General features: G+C 36.3%; 1 protein-coding gene across 4 annotated transcripts in view; it reads right to left on the bottom strand.

Annotated features, from left to right (window-relative positions):
* LOC122147428 (netrin receptor UNC5A-like) overlaps positions 1-15,981 on the bottom strand; it is a 168,635-nt gene extending 152,654 nt beyond the window's left edge. For 2 of the 4 annotated variants that reach the window (XM_042769978.1, XM_042769979.1), the window contains exon 1: positions 15,375-15,981. In XM_042769978.1, coding sequence (XP_042625912.1) covers positions 15,375-15,465 — 91 coding nt within the window. In that variant the 5' untranslated portion in view covers positions 15,466-15,981. The remainder of the gene's footprint in view (positions 1-15,374) is intronic. The other 2 variants (XM_042769981.1, XM_042769980.1) reach the window with 2 other exon arrangements.
* Positions 15,982-18,170: the final 2,189 nt, after the last annotated feature.

Below are 18,170 nucleotides of genomic sequence, written 5' to 3'. Positions count from 1 at the left end.
GTTGGGGAAATCTTATTTTGTAGCCAAAACCTTAATGGATACTGATATGAAAAAAGCCATATTTTCCTCCAAGTGAAGCAATATATGTTTCATTAAAACACTGATGTGTTTTGTAATCAAAAAAATAAAAATGAAAAGGTCATTAATTGAGAGCACAGAATGGCTCAAGAAAAGAAATATAAAGCCAACTATCCTACATCTCTATCCCTCTCTATGAGACACTGTCTCGTCTAATGCATTAGGACAGCTAATGTATGGCACTGATTAACTTAATAGAATCTGAAAGGTAAGATGTTAGATGCTTGTTAGACTAGGACCGAAGCTTGTAGGTAAGAGAGAGGCCTATGGGGAATCATAAATCATTTAGAAAAATGACAGGGTTTGTGTTTCATTCCTTCTTGTTTCAGCATTCAATTTTAATTCCTTATCCTTTAAACCCAGAGCAAATCTCTAACATTTGGCTGAGACAAATCCTTTTCTACTTTCTAGTAAATCCAAGTAGGAGAGTTGTTGAGGGTACAAAATGGCCCATGTACTGTAAATGATACAAAAAAAAAAAAAAAGATAGGAAGGAAAAATAAGCAGAATTAATCAGGAATGTAATTTATCATTGCTGGCAGTGTGTTGTTTAGACAAACGACAACAAAACTTCTGAAGCAAATCTGAATCAGTCATACCACACCTCTCAGAAATGTAATTTAGATTTTACGTAGAAATTGTGGCTGCATGTTTTTAATGAGGCGATACAAAAATATCTTATATTGTGTTTAAGATACTAGTGAAAAATAAGATTTTCCTTTTGTAATAATTTATATAACTAAATACATAGTTATAAAAGTGTATACATTATTGTTCAAAAGGCATGTTATTTCAGTGGTCATTACTCCAGTCTTCAGTGTCTCCATCACAGTTTGAACCTTGTTATGTATTTTTCTGTTCTCCTCGTTTCAGTCCCTTGACCCAATTTTCCTTAGTCCCCTTGATTAGTTCTTTCAGTTCACCTGTGTCCTGTTAATTAAGTCATTAGTCCCTCTCCTGCTTTTGTACAAGTACTCCCCATTTCTATTCATTCCATGGCAGTTATCGTTTATGTAAGCATGTCGTCGGTTTGCCTTCCTCCTGGATTACCTGTCTGTTTTGCTGTGGATTACTATTAAAGACTGTATGTTATTCATCTCCTGCATTGTGCGCTTGATCTCCCACCAGCGAGTGTGACAGTCACATGATCCTTCAGAAGTCATGCTAATATTCTGATTTTGTGCTCAAGAAAATTCTTATCAATTGTTAAAAACATTTTTCTGCTTAATATTTTTTTGTAAACGGATACATATTTTTCAGTATTCTTTGATGAATACAATGCTCAAAAGAACAGAATTTATTTGAAGCAGTAAAGACATTTCAGACAGGACCACTTTGGCAAGTTACTTGAGTTTATTGAAACACAATTTACCTTTGGTGGTATGGTTCCTTATGGGGGTTCTTGCTCCAAAATTAACTGAACATACAAGAGCTTTAAAATTAACCCCCAAGAACCATCAGCTTGGAAATACATAGACAATTAAGACACTTAGTAATGTCTTTAAAAGCAATCAGTGGTAATCGTGTAGATGTGGCAGTGGGATGTCTATACTGTAGCTTGGTTATGAGGATGAGTGACTCTCAGCAGTGAGGTCCATGCCAGCCGGGACTTGAAAGCCTTAGTGATCTGAAACAAAAGAAGACGACAACCAGAAGGTGCACAGTAATATGCTCATGATTATAATGGGAAGGGAGGAAGGGTTGCAAGCAGTTTGAGCATACTTACCGAGCAGTAATGCCACGTATATATGTCCCGTGTCTAATAGGAGAATGGTAGTGATTGGAGCGATTTGACAGCTGACTGCATCAGCTGGTCACAGCACTATAGCTACATGGCCTGACTGAACTAACACTACGCTCAATTTAGAATAAAACAAAAGATTTGTCACTTGATCAGTATATATATTGTAGTGTCATTTATATAATTATAAATATGTTTAATTATTAAAGCACATTATAAATAAAAGCTTCTATAAAGAAATAAAAGATGCGTTCGACAGTTTCTGCTCCCGTTAGTGACACTCACGCCATGTTTGCATACTTTATCACAGACGAAGTGAATTAAATGCAATATTTATCAAATACACAGATGTTTCAGAAACATTTTCATGAGCAACAGAAACACTTTTTTATATAATGTTTAATACAGTGCCATCTTTTCAAGAATAAAGTTCAACATAATCATATGCTATTTAAATACTAATAAAGTGGGGGTATATATGCTTTTATCTGTGTTGTATGATAAACGTGACTCAATACAACAGTGCGACTACAAAAAAGCTTTTACTGTTCTAAAAACACAGATTTGTGGCCATTATTGGAATTGAAAAGGTTCGAATAAACCCGAAACACGTGATCGTTGTCATGCGGTGATTCTGGCCAATCGTAAAACAGCGGTGTCGTCATCAGCGCTCCTGTCATGAATCCTGTCCATGAACTTCCATCCACTTGCCACCAAAGGTAGCCCTACCATTATATTGACTGTCACACCACACAGACAGTTACACATCACCCTGGACTACATTTCCCATGCTCCATTGCACTAATCACAATTTCACCTGAAACCCATCACACACAGCTGTTACCAAATACACACAGTATATAAATCAGACTCACAACGCCATTCACTGCCGAGTATTGTTTAGTGTTTATCCCTCATTCAGCGATAGCTACTCTATGGAGCCAGTTCTTGTTTAGTCTTGCTTTGCCTGTTTTCCTGTGTTTAGATTCTTGCCTGTGATTTTGGTTTACTCTTTTGTCTTGCTGTTTCAGACTCTGTTTGCCCCTGCCTGGACTATTGCTGTTATCTGGATTTTCCTGTTTGCTTCACCCTCAGGATATTGTTAGCCACTGATCGATCACGCCCGTTCTGGATTACTCTTCTGTCTTGCCCTCAATATACCTGTTTCCCATTGTCTGACCCTCAACTGTTATGACCATGTCTTTGAATAAAAGCTTGCAAATGGATCTACTCGTCTCTCGTCCCTGTCACCTCGTAACACCGGCTGCTCTCGAAACGCTCTCGTGGTACTTTGATACCACACGTGACCGGTGTGCACTGCTTCATGTCAGATTGCAATCGGTCTGAGCAGTGCTGCATGAAGTCGAACGCACATACTATATGAGACACAACATCAAACAACTAAGAATCTGACTGCAGCACACAAATGCTAGCCAATCAGAAAACGCAGAGGCGAGTCTCTGCCAAATTCAACCAATGGCAATGGAGTTTGAGGGAGCAATCGAAACTAACATCATCTTCTTCAGCTGAAATAACAACAAAAAAATAACCAAGCCATTGATCTACAGTATTTATAAAAAGAAGGCTATTTAAACTGGAAGGCAGAACTTTCATTCTACAGCTAATTGCACAATTTCTAGTATAAGTAAACCATCCTTCTTATATTGTCTCTGAAAGAAGTATACATTGAAAATGCTTGATTAAATAAAAAGTAGCCAAGTCTGCTTTTGAAACTGTTACACTTAAACCACATTAAAAACCTTAACACAATCTTTAAATAAGGCTGAATAAAGGCTTTTCACCATATGACTATCTCAGCCAAACAGCAATAATAGAGTACATGTGTGAAGCACCAGCGAATCTAAAAGCTCTTTTTACTCTGGGTTAATTCATGAACGAGAAGCTGAGATTGTTACTACCTAAGCTATACACAACCTGATTTGGCATCAAAACACATCCTACCCTGAGTGTTTAACTATTTCAAGAAACACGTGTGTCTATGTTTAACAGTGTGAGATTTATTGTAATGATTCAGCGGGTGAAGTTGCATGCTTACAGTACCAGCTCTTGGCTGGGTAATTAGGTGGCCCGAGCACTGAGACTGAGACAATGCCAGGACACCTCTACTCTTCCCAGCATTGTGAAGTCTTGAGTAACTACAGTGAGTCAGGGAAAGAAGAAAGGAGATGATTCATAGAGCTCTCAATGAAGGCGCTTCTCTGAGGAAAGCAAGACAGAAATGTTTCTTACACTGGGAGCTGTGAAAGTCTGGGCTGAAAATTGAAATGTTTTTAAAATAGCAGCAAACGACGATCTACAGGCTGGGGAGGCTGCCTACTTGGCTCATGGTGGACACATTTAGATATGAGAAATAGCTCAGTCAAAATTGAACATCCTGACATTATTTATCCACATGTTGTTCTAAACCGTCTGTTTTATTTTTCCATAGAACTCACTATGAGAAATTTTAGAGAATTTCTTTTCTATTTTATTTTGCCCTCAGAGTTTTTCTTAGAGATACACACTGGTTGATAGAATCATGACTGGTCAAACTATGAAAAGGACAAATACATTTCCAAAACAGTAGTCCATATTACTTTTGTGCTATATTTCAAGTATTCTGAAGCCATATGACAACTGTGTGAATTTCAGTTAATCACAAAATAGTTCTTTTCTCTGCAGCTATGAAATATCATTATCCATTCAAGGCATTCAAACTCCTGAGTTATTCCACAAGCAAGGTACAATTAGTGTCAATGACGTCAAACGAGGATAATATTTTTTTGGTCTATTCCTGACAAAAATTTGAACCCCTAAAAGAATATAATCTAAAAACTGCTTTATCATTTTATTGTAAACTCTTAATAACTCTTGACTGTAGCATAATGGCAGAAACTGTGGTTACCATGGCAAAGTCAGATTAAAATCTAAGAAAAGCCAAAACGTTTATTATTTTAAAACTACAAAATGTCAAAACTATAATTTAGAGTAAGGTTACAGAAATCAGTGATCTGTTTGTTTTTTTTTCATATAAACTTAAATATCAGCCTGTTCTTGTCACCAAAATGAAGACATTTGAACTACTTTTAAAGTGCTTTTATGGTGTCTTGTTTCTTATGTTTGGGGTTTTGACATGGTCACTATGAAACATCAAAATTCCCATTTTGTGTTCAACAAAAGAAAAAGAAAGAAAAAGTCATAAGTGAGAAAATGATAGCAGAATTTTTACGTTTCAGTAAACTATGCCTTTAACACTTAAAATTATCTTCAAAAACAAGATTGACCTTGCTGAGGTTTGTTGGAAATTGTTTCACAGACCTATAAAAAAAACAGTCTTCTGTAAACCCATGGTAACTTCTTGTGTATAGACCATGACTGAAGCTGAAGGGAATATTCGGGGTTAACTACATCTTAATGTCTAAAGACAGAATTTGTGCATGCTCTTAATTACCGCAGCAATAATTTAATCATAACACACTTACTGTAAGCCTTGCAGGTGAGCTGACAGCGGCATTAAGTTGTAAATAAGCAGGAATATTCCTTTAAGGCTTTGAAGTCATAAAAAACAGCAAAAATCCATTTACATTGGTAAACTCTCTCACTTTCTCCAGTACGCATTAATCATTATTAACAGTCCATTTCTGCATTGCACTTAAATATTATAATTTAAAATGTGCTAAAGATGACAATCACTTGAGAAGGAAAATGGCACACTGTCCTCTAAGGACAGGATGTGACATAATGAAACATTTGGCACTTTAGAACCTTTTATTGCGGTGACATCATATCCTAGGGATGTACAAACACCTCACATAAAGCTTAAAAGATGTTCACTTCCACAGTGAGAACAGAAATTAACAGAAGGCCTTGTTAATTTATATGATCCAGCTCTCAAATCCTTTTGCCCCTAGAGACTCTTGGTGAACATGCAACATCTCGGCAGGCCTTTTCTGAAAATGTGTGTGATTTACACTGAAAATTAATCCGATATGTTTGGCTTTGTTTAGGAGAAGCCAGGAGAGGCAGCAGCACACAAATTGCATTTAACCAGTCCCAAGAGTTGAATTTGTAAGAATATATATCACCGTTATCCTTAACAGGTTTTCAAATCAAACAAACAATGTTGCTTGTATCCTCTCAGTGTTAAAAGCTCATTCAACATGCATGAGAGCCAAATGCTAACATGAGTTCACTTTTTTGTAAATGAACCTGAAAACATGTTTTCATGACCAAAATAATATGATCAAAGTCATTTTAGACCACCACACACACACACACTCAAACACACACACACACACACACACACACACAAAACACATTTACAGTAAACACATGGACCGACTCTCTCTGTATGCTATTACATGGAGGCACGAACAGTCAGGTCCCTAAAGGAACGCCTGTATGACTAATGAGCCCCCTGGGTTACTACAAACAAAGAGAAAGTGACGAGAGGACCACCTTTAAAGGTCTTTGAAACTTACTGAAATCCTGCGCTTCTCAGGGATTAAAAAAGTATAAGCTTATAAGAAAAAGCAAATGACACATTTACAGTGTTCATTAAAATCCATAGGCTGTGCAAAGTCCCAGAATGAGCAATTCTGTCATGATTAATTATACAAGCATGAAGTCTTAAATCTACTTCAACGGCTTCACCGCTCCTAACATCCTTGCCAAGAAATGCTGCTTCTCCATCTTAAAATCTGAAATCTTGTCCGCTATGACCACATTTAACACACATACTGAGCTTAACGCAAAGGGCTGGCATCATTTTATTCTCTGTTAAAGTAAAAGGATGAAAATTAAATCCTTTACCCACACACTTTTCACAAGCTAGAGGCTGCTAATAAAAATGATTGCCAAAGGAAACATAAACGTGCTACTTTTGCCAACCCTGAGTCTTCCAAATGAATATACTGTCATTATCAATGCTAGTGTGATGCTGACATCTATCCTCACAAAAGTTTTATCATGGTAGCTTCTGCCAAAATACCAGCTCCAACTGTTATTGTTCTACTGATAAATCATAAATTAAAGCTGCTGTAAACATTTTTTGGACTATTGTACCATGTATAACATGTCCATGATATCACTAAAATATGTGTCATAAGAAAGCAAATATAATTCTGTGATAGCCCTAGGCTTGGGCTTATTATATGAAATACATAATAATGTAATAATGTAATAATGTAAATATAAATACAGGAAAAAAAAGACAAAATTAAACCAATATTCAGTGAACAGGTTCATATGACATTGTCAAATGGTACGTTTCTGACTGAACTCTGGCCTCTGCGGTACTAATTTTTTATATATTCGTTTCCTATTAAAACTGTTTCTGTAATAAACACTGTATTATTGTACATTATTAAAACTATTGTTTACCCTGCTGCCAGATATTTTCTCAAAACAAACAGAGCCATGAGACTATTAGTTTTGGCTACTGCTTGTTGATTCTGGCAAACATCCAAATGATCTGACAGGAAACAAGGCGGCACTGATTGTCATGACAACAACAAACTTTAATTTTATGCGACATTACATTTTTACACAGTATCTGGAGCTGGCACAAAAGGCACTTTGTAAGAAGCTTTATCTGTTTATAGATGACAGTGGTAGATAATACCAAATTATCATAATTTACAGCAAACTATAACTCCAGAAATGTCATTTCTTAAGAACTCTATCATTTTAAAATCACAAAATGTAAATACTTAAAGTGTCCCAATTATGCTATTTGAAATGTTTATAATTTGGTTTTGGGAGTCCCCAACAACAACTTTCATTTTCTTATAATATGCACTTAATTTACTTTATTTCTCAACAACTCTCAAACAATTTGTTCAAAGATTCATCTTTCCAAACCCCTCCTTTACATAATGTTACTCTGCTCTGATTGGTCTCATGAATGTCTAATTGTGAATGGTCTACCATCACCAGTACCGGAATATGGCTTATCAATAATACATTATTATAATAATAATAATAGTGCTCCACTCTGTTCTAAAAAGAAAGAATCAGAGGGGAAAATGTTGTTTTATGCTTATGTTAGCAAACCAGACCCACAGCTTGGTAGTAAAGACCCAAACAATAATGGTATACACGTTAGCCAAACACAGACAAAGAGTACTGATAAAGCACTGCAGTTTGTAAAACCAACGTATTGCTCCATCCTTTATCATGACTCCAAGTACAACAGACATTTTATATTAATCAACATATTTCTACGCAATAACAGGCCCACAGCTGATTAGCAGAACTATAACGTGAGTTACAGCTACACTGACTGTATACACAACACAACACACACAAAACTACATATTTTCCATGCTCGACAGAACATCATACATAATTTATTAATCATACTTACAGGTTGTGATTCGGAGGTGCAAACTGTTCCAAACTAACTGGGTAGTGACCCATGCATCCCACCCATCCTGCATTGAACTTGCAGAGATTGGAGAAGCAGTCATCAGTAAAATGGCGAGAACACAGCAAAAAGTTGTGATCATACTGCTGTGGTATCTTAGTACAGATGAATTTTAACCACTGATTCTTCACAGCCTCATCCTTTGGAAGCTATTTATTTATTTTATTTTTTTATTTTTTATTTTTTGCACAGGATGTCCCAATGTAGGTGGGCATTATGCAAATGTAAGAATTTATGACGTGTGAAATTCGCAGAATGGGATTCAAATTTAAAACGACTAATTTCAGCGGTTCAGAATCGACTCTTTCTTATGAGAGACAATAACTGTATTTATGATGCACTTTCAGCTTTACAAATCTGCAGACTGTTTACACATATAGCTTCATTACACACTGCATGAAATGTAGTTTTCAAAAATCCATAATGGGGCTATTTAAATACAGAATAAGGTAACAGAAGTCAGCAGAGTGTAAAATTAAATATTTAGATTTTAAACATCTTTCTTGTCTCTGAAAAGGGTGAACATGTTTTGAGCTCTGAGCCAACCCACCCTCAAATATCCTTGCCATTAGAGAGCTTATACCACCTCCAGCCTGCCTGAGGTATTTTGTATTGACTTGAGACAGGCTCATACACTCACACTAAATGCTAAAACACACATGCCAACATACTAGATTATGTGCTTCATATGCCACATGGAAATCATTCAAACATTACATAAAACATAAACTGTATTTTTTTCTTAACAAAATGGCATAAAATGCCAGGTATGCTGCTATCCAGTGTTTCTTAAGGGTGTTGCTATGTGGTTGCTATGGTGCTCGCGTAGTTGTTTACTGTCCAAGTTTAAAAACCTCACCCTCTTTATGATTTATGGAGGAGAAAGTAACCATAACAACAGTACTATCCCAAGTACTGTCATTATGTATCACTTTATTATAGATTTATGTCACAAATATAACCCCAAAACTTATTTAAAAAAAAAAAAAAAAAAAAAAGTAAAAAGACTGAAAATTAGAATTAAATAATTTTTCAAACTTTTGAAATTCCTTTTAAAAAACACTTTCAGGTATCATTCATGTACCATGAAGTTTAATACTATTTTTATACTCTTTTGATTTTGAAAGCTCTAACCTAGAGCATTAGTAATAGAGATGCTTATATATGTAGAGTATAAATATTCTCGTATAAGCAACCTCTATACTTTCCAACTGCAAAATAAACAAAGTTCACAAAGAAACCTCAATCACATCCAATATCATTATCTCTTAATGACCAAAGAGCTTTGCTTTAATACCCAGTTATCTAATAAGTTGAATCCCTGAAAAGCATTCATGTTTGCCATCATGATTATAATATTTATTATAATATATTTGCCAAGAACAGCAAAGACAATTTAACACTTCAAACTCACAAAACACGAGGGTCAACCGCGTAAATTAAACTCAACAAAACTCATTCAGATCAGCTATATGTGAAAGAGACAGGCTGAGCTTGAGAGTTTCATTAGACTTGAAGTGGGCAAAGTATCAAGATGATGCACTGTCATTCCTTTTGATGCAGAACCATTTATGCAGTTCAAAAAGAAAGGTCCGCCCTTACATGTATTATGGGTTGGCTGAGCATTGAATCTACATCACGGTAGTAGTCAAGACAACGCTCCCTCGTGGAAGCCCTCTGGAAGTCTCGTGTGTTGCTGCTGCTGTGCGGCGCATACAAATAACAATACTCTGGATGCAACTTGGCCAAACTTAAAGGCTACAAAAAGACCCAGAGGACTTGCATAAAAGGCGGGGATTGAGCACCTCCATGTTTAACTCTACCCTGTCATTGATTGATGGCCAATTAAACAGTTAGAGGGTTATTGATCACAGGAGAATGAAGAGCATCCCCAAACAACTTTAAATATGCTGGGTGATGAACCACAGATGGGCTGAGAGCAAGCAGAGTGCCACAGCAAATTTTTCATGTTTATGTTCTCCGTCGCCACGGAACAAACCCTATGGAGTAATAACAGTTGGAAGAAAAAAATTACCCCTTTTGTTGCGTTACTATTGCAGGATGAGGCAAAGTGTTTGAGTCTACTGAGTATTAAAGCAGATGGTTTATCATTAGAATGGACAGATCTTACTTAGATCTCACAGTCGGCAAGGCAAGCCAAAAGCACCTTGGGAAATGCACTCTTATCTCTTCTTGGAGGGGCATTCACCCAAGGCTTTCATAGACTCTAGTGCTCACATTGTGCTGAGAAGCAGTGTCTGCACATTAAATGCATCTGCTCTCAAGGTCAACAGTACTCCAGCTTTCTCTGGCCACTGACAGCACCTCGGGGGAAGAACACGATTAGTCTCTCTGGTGACAGCGTTGATCTTTGGTTCCTCCTGCTGACCGCATCTTTTCTGAAGGGCGTCGCCTGCATCCTGCTTGCAGGAGGAACAGGTGCTGAACGAAAGGGTCCTACAACATAGATTGTACTACAGCTTAGAATTCCTCATTAGCAACTATTTCTGTATGCAATATACTTAAGCCGTCCACCATACTGGAACGTCAAAGTTGGTCCATAAGCAAGTCTATCTGAAGTCTATATCATCAACAGACGAAGATGATATTCATAAGATTCAGTCTATCATATCTAGATCAATACCTATGGACTACAATACTTGCTAGAGACTATCCTGCACTATAATTGAGAAAGACAGGGAAAAACATAAGACCATTTCACATGTTTAAGACTATCCAAAACTGAATTGAGTACTGGTAAGACATCTACTATAGTATAATATTAGCATTATAGATGCTGTTTCCAAAAAACTATTATGATAGTTCATTTTAAATGTTCATTAATGGAAAAAGATGCTTTTTGTATGCTACCCAGCCAAATCTTGACCCCTTGGATGGCACAACGGCAATTTCAAAAAGCTAAAGGCCCATTATCAGTAGTCTACATGTGCAAGTGAAAGGGCACATTTCTGAGATCTGATAGGAGAATTCCCCCACCTCAAAGTTTCATGTCACGCTTTATCATGTTCTCTGCCTCGCCTCTCCTTTTCCGTTTGCATTTGACACTTATGGAGAAGACATATATAGCAGTGTGAGATAAGAAAAGACCACATTTGTCATCAAATGGAGCATGCTCTTGGATTATGGAAAGCCAGCTGCTGTTGACTTACACTGTTTCCCTTTCCCTCATCTCTGTTACACCATATCACGCCTCTCCATTCATCAAACTCAAATACGGCTATACATATATTATATATGTGTGGAAACTGTGAGAGTGGGTGAAATATACCATCTATTTAAAAAAAAAAAAAAAAAAAACATGTTGAGATTGTTGTGAAATTGCAATGTGGCCGGTGTCGAGTGAAACGAAACACAACAAAAATGGATTTAATCATGTTCCGCTTCCAAGCGTTTGCCATGACTCCAAATAAATCTGCTCTCAGACATTAATCTGTTCAAATCTTCCATTTCTCTCTGCAATTCTTCATTGCTTGATTCTTTCAATTCTTGTACACCCTGAAAAGTCACTGGTTAGCCACACTCTTACCATGCATCATTTGATTTTATAGCTTACAAGTAGAAGGGCAAAAATATTTTTCCTCATTTCTATTTATTTTTTTTATTTTTTTTGACATGCACATCACCATAAAAACATCCTGCAAATACTGCATACAGTGAAAATCTGGTTTGGTTTAGTGAAAGGCATAAATAATGTTCAATTCATGTTAAAATAATTTCCCCTCAACAACAAAAAGGCAGGACGCCAAAACGCTAGCTTCACCCTAATTGCAATAATCCAAATGATGAAAGTAAAATCACATTTCTAGGGTCCGAGGGCCTTTTAGAAGCTTCTTAACCACATAAGAAAGCTTTTGAGCTTCACTGCACCCCAAAACACATCCCTTTCAGTGAACAACTAAGCAGTGCCAAAAATCTCTGAAACAAGCCCACCACAAACTCCAACCACAAAAATCCCCTGCCCCTTTCTCACACACACAGCGAAAACAGCAAGTCCATTATATCACTCCTTTTCCAAAGAGATGGGAACAAACAAGAAGCCATACTTTACTGCAGGGTTGTGTTGATTGAATGACTGATTCCTGTACTTCCAGAGTGTGCACTGAATTTGATGAAGTAAAAGTTGTGCAGGTATGCAGCATAAATACATTCCTGGATATACGATTTGCCATGTTTGACCTTTGTGTGTGCTTTTCTCTTTTACTATTTTTTTTTGTTTTGTTTTGTTTTTTTGTTTTCTGATAAGACCACGGACAACAGGTGAAAAAAAAAGCTCAATGCTGACATGAAAATGCAATAAACCATATAATCTTTAGTTAGGATAGCAAAATTTTGAGGCTTATCAACATTTAAAATAGAAAAATAGCATTTCCATATCTTTTGTTATTGACTTCAAAGCCTGTGCGTCTAATCACTGTTTGTTTGTTTGTTTGTTTTTTCATGCAAGTTTTGTCATAATACTTTTGCATATTACTATGTCAGTATGCAGTTCATTGTAATTTAAAAAGTCTAGCCTAAATAATACAATAAATAATTTTAGTACTGTACTGGGTCAATATAAAATCCTGAAGCAAAACCAACAAAGCCACCAACACAGGCTATAGTAAGAAACACACACACACACACACACACACACACACACACACATCACAAACACAATGTGCTGATTCCTTTTGTCTACAGACTGATGAAAACCCTCCTGTCGGCTCAACGGTAGCTGATCTCCCTGAAGGCACCACATTGTTCGAGGAAGAGCTCTGTTCTGTCTCTTGTGTTCTTTCTGATGAAGACTGACAGGGCGACCTTTATTTTTGACTGGATTATGTTTCAGGGGAAAGACAAGTTGGCTTTTTTTTTCTTTTTTTTTTTTACTGGAAAATGCACCATCAGCCCATTTCTTCCTGACGAGAGCACCTTGTGTGTTCTATGATCTTTTGGACTAACAATGTCTGCGAGCACACATGCTTCCATTATTTCCCCTCCATCCAATTTACATTTCCTCCTCTTACAAGTCTGGAGAATAAGAAAGTTCCTGTCTGATCTTTTTTCATTTGGAAGCGAAGCAAGATAAGTGTCCTTGACAAATTAAACAGAGCATGCGAAGATGGTGGGAATTTAGGGCATTTTTATATGACAATATAAATCTACTTTTTTTTTTTAAATGCTCCATTTGAAAAGATGTTTAAACACCTCAGAAATGCCCTATATTTCAAACAGTATATGATTCCCTTGGGTATGACTGTTTACCTCATCTTAATTTATGTGAAATCCTTCTCTAATTGATGCACAAGAAAACACCCTCTTAATTTTGCTTTCTCATGTAGAGTTTCCTAAAGCAAGAGTGATAATTACACAACTTTTTAACAAGTTAGCTCTCTGTCCACAGCACAGAGCGGGCAGAACAATGTAAGCCAAGTGTGAAATTTTGACGGTGCTCTGAGGATACTCATCAACAGTCCACAGCTGGGCTCTGTGGTGATGATTACTATAAAACCTCCAGAAGCGCAACACAACTTTCCCACAGTCAAGTTTCCCACAGCCAAGACATTCCTTACTTTACTTACTCTCTTGACAAAATGCAGTACAGATCTCGGCATGCCCAAACGGTCCATGTAAACACATTGTGGGTTGACTAGGTTAGTGTTTCCCAGCCTTCTTTGTTTTATGGACCTCCACAGGCCAAATAAGGTTTCAGCAACTTTTATCCAACTGCAGCCCTAAATTAGTTATTTTCAACTGTTATGCTGTATAAATTTTATATATAGGCTATTACTAATATTATTAAAATGGTTATTTAAATTACAACACGTAAGAGCCAATCAAATTATTAGTTTAATCTATAAACAGCCTTGAATTTTAGTTTTACAGGCTTAGCAATTAAAGAAATATTTAAATCTGTATAGGAAACACTGGAGGGGACTGTGATTCTGTAACTGTAATTATGTCCAGACATGAACAACAGGTTAAGGTGTTATTTGACGTTATTATGGTGTTATAATAAGCAACATTCTTTACAGTATGAAGTTGGGGGGGGGGACTAAACAAAAACAAATACAGCACAAAGGTTTGCAACACAATAAGAAATGTCTGCCATTAACAATGTGTCATTAATGAATCTTTATATGCATATCCACACTGATTCTTATGTAAAAACACATAAGCTGGGCATTTTTGAAATTCTAAGGTCTTAATTCTTGTTGTGGGAGTAGGCTAATAACAAGGAGTCATTATCTGAGAAACCAGTACTGACAATGTGTCATATTGCTGGCACTGCAAATAAATACAACAATAAAAACAAAAACAAATTTATTCATAATGAAATTAAAATATCTATTTAATAATTAATAATTATAAACGCTTTAAACATATAGTAAATCTGTACTTCTTTCCTTGTAAGGCTATACTAGCTAACCGAAACAAGTGCAAGATGTGTAATGGGAGGAGAGCATGATTATTTGTTCCCGTTCTTTTCCACTGAGCTGACCACGAATGCACAGGCTACCTCATCTTATATATCTGCACACAACAAATGTGCCCTGCATCGTTGAGTGACCATCGGAGCTCAGTGTACTTCGTACAGCTGTCAAAAACGCTGCCAATGCAGCAAGAACGAATGAATGTCGGCGCGTGGAAATGTGCGCGTGTCGAGTACTTCATTCAAGCTGACGCTCACAGTCACAGAAATGCAACGGGGAATACAAGGCGCAATATTCAGCAGTATGTATTTGTTTAAACCCCATGGTATACATTTCTACTCATTTCCAATTAAACAAACCTTTGGTTTCGTATATATTCGTTGAAACGTTTCGCCGTAACGTCTCAGGCGCGCCGTGAGAGTCTCGTGTCAATCAAACTTACTGCACGTTCAAGTTCCCGAATAGGTTCTTCGCCTCTATTTCTGCGCGTTCTGGTTATTAAAAGTAACAATAATATGATAATTTGGACCAAACTGCTTATTTCGCAATACAAATGAACCCCGTGAAATATTATATTGTGTTATTATTCGGGAAATCACATCACAAAGGGAGCCAGCTGCTGTGTGTAAAAACAATTACACATGGCTTTATCAGTCGAAACTGAAACATGCGTTTAAAAATGAATTAAACTCACCAATGAAGGTAAATCCGGACGAAAACAAGCAGATCCACGTGAGTACAAGCCCGGATCTCCAGCGGACAAAGGGACCCAGGTGTAACGGCATCTTTATCACCTTCTCGTTCAAGTTAAGTCTGTAATATCTGCTGAGTGAGCTGCGAGTAGTATTTGCTGTCTGTCTGGGTTTAGTTTTTTGTAATATTACACCGATCAACGCATTTATAAGTCCTCTTTCAACACATATCCTCTTCCTGTACCTTGGCCATCAGTGCGTCTTCGTTGCTCAGAGACAGCAGCGCATCACAGGTGTGGTAAATAAAGACGCGACTCTAATATCTTCAGCTCACTCACCCACATACACACACTCCAGACGTGTGGGGAGAAAGAGCAAACGTCCTAACTCTTCTCCGTCTTCTCACTCTCCGCTGCAGAACACTTGCTCCGGTGGAGAGAACGGTAGATATTGGCTTCAGTGCACGAACATCTGCTGCTACAGCAATGCAGGAGTGAGGAGACGCGATGTATAGAGCAGCGAGGGAGCAAAACCCGGAGCGGAATCCAGCTCTTTCACTGGAATGGAGTGCGGAGACCCTTGGATACGACGCGGCATTTAAGCGAATAAGTGAATAAAAGCGCCTTTAGTGTTTTATAAATAGAAGAAACCGGGGTTAGTTGTCACACTTTTGCCAAAATAAATAAGTTTAAATATAATTTTTATAATACTTATTAGTCGCCTAAAAAAAAAAAAAAAAAAAAAACATCCTACTAAACAACATCACCACCACTACTGGAAAAAAAGATAAAGTTCATTAAACACGCTGTCATTTTCTATGAACAGCGGCGAAAATGGTTTATGTTGTCATAATGTAACCTTCCATTAAATAGACTATTCTAGATTTTTCAGCTTGAAACAGTAGCCTATAAATCATAAAAATGTTACATGGAAATATATTAGATCATTGTTTTGGCCGATTATTTATTTATTTATTGATCGGTCTGTCTGAATATGTCTGTCTTTCTGTCTGTCTATCTATCTTATCTATCCTTCATGAAATGTTTTGCCTGCCCACACATATTAAAGACTAAAAAAACAGAACAGAAAATTATATAAAAAGGAAACGTTACACACAAATTATATTGCATTATAGAATTCACATATACAAATGCGATGTCTATTTTTGCCAATGGCTTGTAGTTAGAGATATTAAGGGCACTGTTAAGATTAAGAAGGTTACAGATTACAGCTCCCCAGTTCTTTGTGTTTTGTCTGATTACACATGAAATTTAAATCAAACTTAGTGCTTTTCACCCAAACATTATCCCATTCCACATATCTGGAATTTTAGATACTTCGCCAGATTAAAGAGACGATTGTAAGTGCATGCAAATATAACATTAAATGTAATCATTTCACTGTATTGCACATAACAGTTAGATTTCTGACCAACAGCAGCTTGTTAAGGGTTACTTTATATATACATATATGTACAATATAACTGATACATTGTTATATGAGCCAGACATTCTGCCTTACTATCTGCTCAGTGCATGAGTATCAAGTTCAATTTGTGTAAGATTAGAGATTTCAGAGCAAAATAGCTAATTAGCAATAAAGGCATTTGAATTGTTTGTTTATTGATCTCATGACCATTAACTGAAATTAAAAGCGTATACTTAGGGTTAAGTTGGCAAACATGCAAAATACTGTACTTCTACACATCTAGGCCTTTTGAGTTGAGTATGATTACAGATTTAGAGACACCACTTTATATTGAATTGTACAGGCAGCTGAAGCTGTAGCCATTGATCAATAACAGCCTTCCTATAGATGCTTTGCCAGCAGCCTGTTCCTTAAGGTGTTTTGCCTCTGTTCAGTCGATGTTTGTATCAAGGTAAAAGTTACTTCAGCCTTGATGTACTTTTCAATATATTCAAGATAGGCTTCTCTGAATTGGCATTATTTATCTGCCCCCCAAAGCAATTATCTGTGAGGTATGAAGCGGTCAGCATGACTCTTTGTATTCACTGGCTGTGTTTCCAATTTTCCCTGAACATCTGCTTACAAAGTTTCATGGCAGTAACTAGGGCATTCAATAAACAAAATTACATAATTGCTTAAATGTAGTGCTCTATTTAATAGACATGCTCATCCAATTAAATTGAAGAACATCTAAAATTTGTTTACTTCTGTCTTTGTTTGTTTCTTATATATTTTCATTTGTGCAAACATGAAAAAAAAATTCTAATTATTCTTCACAGAGGGTCACAGAGAACATGGAAAAACAATGCTAAATGAAAACAATAAAATACCATTTTGTAATCATGCATAGTTAGAATAACAGCATAGTTAGAATGGCTTATCAACTTTTCAAAGAAAGAAAACAGTTCTCCCAATATTTTGACATCAAAGGCCATGCATCTAACAAAATGGTATAGCAAAATAGAAAAATGTGAATTATACTATTTTATACTTTTATAGTATTTTATGAATTATACTACATTATACTATTTTAAATTAAATCATATTTAAAATTGCATTTTGAAAGTTTAGTTGAACATTTGAATTACTGATGACAGACAAATTTATATACAGGCTTATGAATAATTAGATATTTAATTCCTCATGTTTTAATTGAAGATGTGTCATAATAATAACAATATGAATGCAAATTGAACAATTTCACTTATTAACCTGTAGGTTTTAATGAAAAGCTCAAATGTGCATCAAATTTATGGAAATACTGAATAATAACCCCATTAATTACAATAAGTATTACGTTTAAATATAATAACCCTAGTACCAACATGCCA

The sequence above is a fragment of the Cyprinus carpio genome, chromosome A14 (assembly GCF_018340385.1).
Source record: "Cyprinus carpio isolate SPL01 chromosome A14, ASM1834038v1, whole genome shotgun sequence".
In the NCBI taxonomy this organism is placed as follows: Eukaryota; Metazoa; Chordata; class Actinopteri; order Cypriniformes; family Cyprinidae; genus Cyprinus; species Cyprinus carpio.
The sequence above is the reverse complement of the archived record's forward strand: the minus strand, read 5'-3'. Positions and strand labels throughout refer to the sequence as shown.